The 1,834-nt window shown below is 54.1% G+C and overlaps 1 protein-coding gene across 1 annotated transcript in view; it reads right to left on the reverse strand.

Moving 5' to 3' along the window:
- CACNA1A (calcium voltage-gated channel subunit alpha1 A) overlaps nt 1–1,834 on the reverse strand; it is a gene marked incomplete at both ends in the record, with an annotated part of 213,447 nt that overhangs the window by 49,695 nt on the left and 161,918 nt on the right. Inside the window, one exon of the mRNA XM_021708598.1 lies at nt 1,639–1,738. Within this exon, the coding sequence (XP_021564273.1) occupies nt 1,639–1,738 (100 nt within the window). The remainder of the gene's footprint in view (nt 1–1,638; nt 1,739–1,834) is intronic.

Below are 1,834 nucleotides of genomic sequence, written 5' to 3' on the forward strand. Positions count from 1 at the left end.
CCCGGCCACTGCAGCCTCGACCTGCTGGGCTCCGGCGATCCTTCCACCTCAGCCTTCCGTGTAGCCGGAACTACAGGCGCGCGTTACCACGCCCGGCTATAATTTTTAAAATTATTATTTTGGAGAGACAAGGCCTCATTCCATTGTGCAGGCTGGTCTTGATCTCCTGGCCCCGAGTGAGCCTCCTATCTTGGCCTTCCAGAGTGCTGAGATTATAGGCATGAGCCACTGTGCCAGACTCCACTTTCGGCCAATTCTGAGTCCCTGCTTCATGCCCTCCTTGTTTCCATTAGCTGGACTGTGGATTCCTCCCTTTCACCCTCTAAGCAGCTGGGGCTCTCTGACTTGAGCAATGACGTCACGTGCCTTGAGGAAGATGGGATCCTTCCATCCTACCCCAGGGAAGGCAGGGGTCCCAGGCCCCACTGTGCCAACTGCAGCTCTGTCCCCGACACTGCCTGGGGCTCCTGGACTTCCACTGGGCTCTTCAGAACAGCTCCCATTCTGCCTAGCTGCAGTAGGTCCCAGCCAACACACGGGCATTCAGAACTTGCCGAACCCACTAGAATTATGGGTGGGCTTTGCCCATTTTTCCCCAGGGTAGAGGGTATGGAGCATTCAGGAAACTTTCAAAGGGGGCTGTGACCCAGGAGACAGCACAGAGCCACTGAACTGGACCCCGCAGGAATTTCTTTCTTTTCTTTTTTTTTTTTGAGTCAGAGTCTCATTTTGTTGCCCAGGCTGTAAAACAGTGGCAGGCATGCTCATGGCCACCCCAGACTCGACCTGTTGGGCTCCGGCGATCCTTCTGCCTCAGCCTTCCAAGTAGCTGGAACCACAGGCAAGCGCCACCACACTCGGTTCATTTTTGTGTGTGTGTGTGTGTGAGACTTCTTGTAGAGACGAGGTCCTGCCAAGTTGCCCAGGTTGGTCTCAAAACCCTGGACTCAGGCAATCCTCTTGCCTCCGCCTCCCAAAGTGCTGGGATTACAGGTGTGAGCCACCGTGCCCAGTGGGACTCATGTTACAATGCAAGCATTCACTTCCAAAGGGCAGACACGCTTCCTGTTTTTTTTTTTGAGTTGGGGTCTCACTCTGTTGCCCAGGCTGGAGTGCAGTGGCATGATCACAGCTCACCGCAGCCTCGACCTCCTGGGCTCAGACAATCCTCCTCCTTCAGCCTCCTGAGTAACTGGGACTATAGGCACGTGCCACCATGCCCGGCTAATTTTTTGATTTTTTTGTAGAGATGGGGTCTTGCTATGTTTTCCAGGCTGGTCTCAAACTCCTGGACTCAAGCAATCTTCCTGCCTGGCCTCCCAAAGTGCTGAGAACATAGGCATGAGCCAGTGCACCTGGCCCCTTTAAAAAAGTCATATGATGCCTTCATGTGAATTAGCAAAAGGTATCCTGACCTGGAGACATTTCACCGCATGAAAAACAGCCACAGTCTGATTGCATTAGGTCAGCTCACTTTACCGCCATCTGCTGGCGAGTCGTAACAATACACATATCCATACAGGATGGCTGGGATGGTATAAGCCTCTCTCCTTCAACATGGTGTCCTTGAGCAGCAGGCAACCTGCTCAACCGTACATGGCCGCTCGGTCAGGCCCCTCCCCCATCCCCTAATCTCACCTTGAGCTTTGGCAATCGCTTGATGGTTTTAAGAGGTCGTAGCACCCGGAGGACTCGGAGGGATTTAATCGTGTTGATATCCTTTCCTTTGCTGTTGCCACTGTGGAAGGATGTGAGGGTGGAAGGAGGGAAGAGAAGGAGCAGAGGTCAGGCTGGGTGGAGAGGGGGCAGCCCGCAGCCCCAGGGGACCTCGCCG

This window comes from Carlito syrichta, unplaced genomic scaffold (assembly GCF_000164805.1).
Source record: "Carlito syrichta isolate Samal-C Ts95f unplaced genomic scaffold, Tarsius_syrichta-2.0.1 Scaffold143017, whole genome shotgun sequence".
In the NCBI taxonomy this organism is placed as follows: Eukaryota; Metazoa; Chordata; class Mammalia; order Primates; family Tarsiidae; genus Carlito; species Carlito syrichta.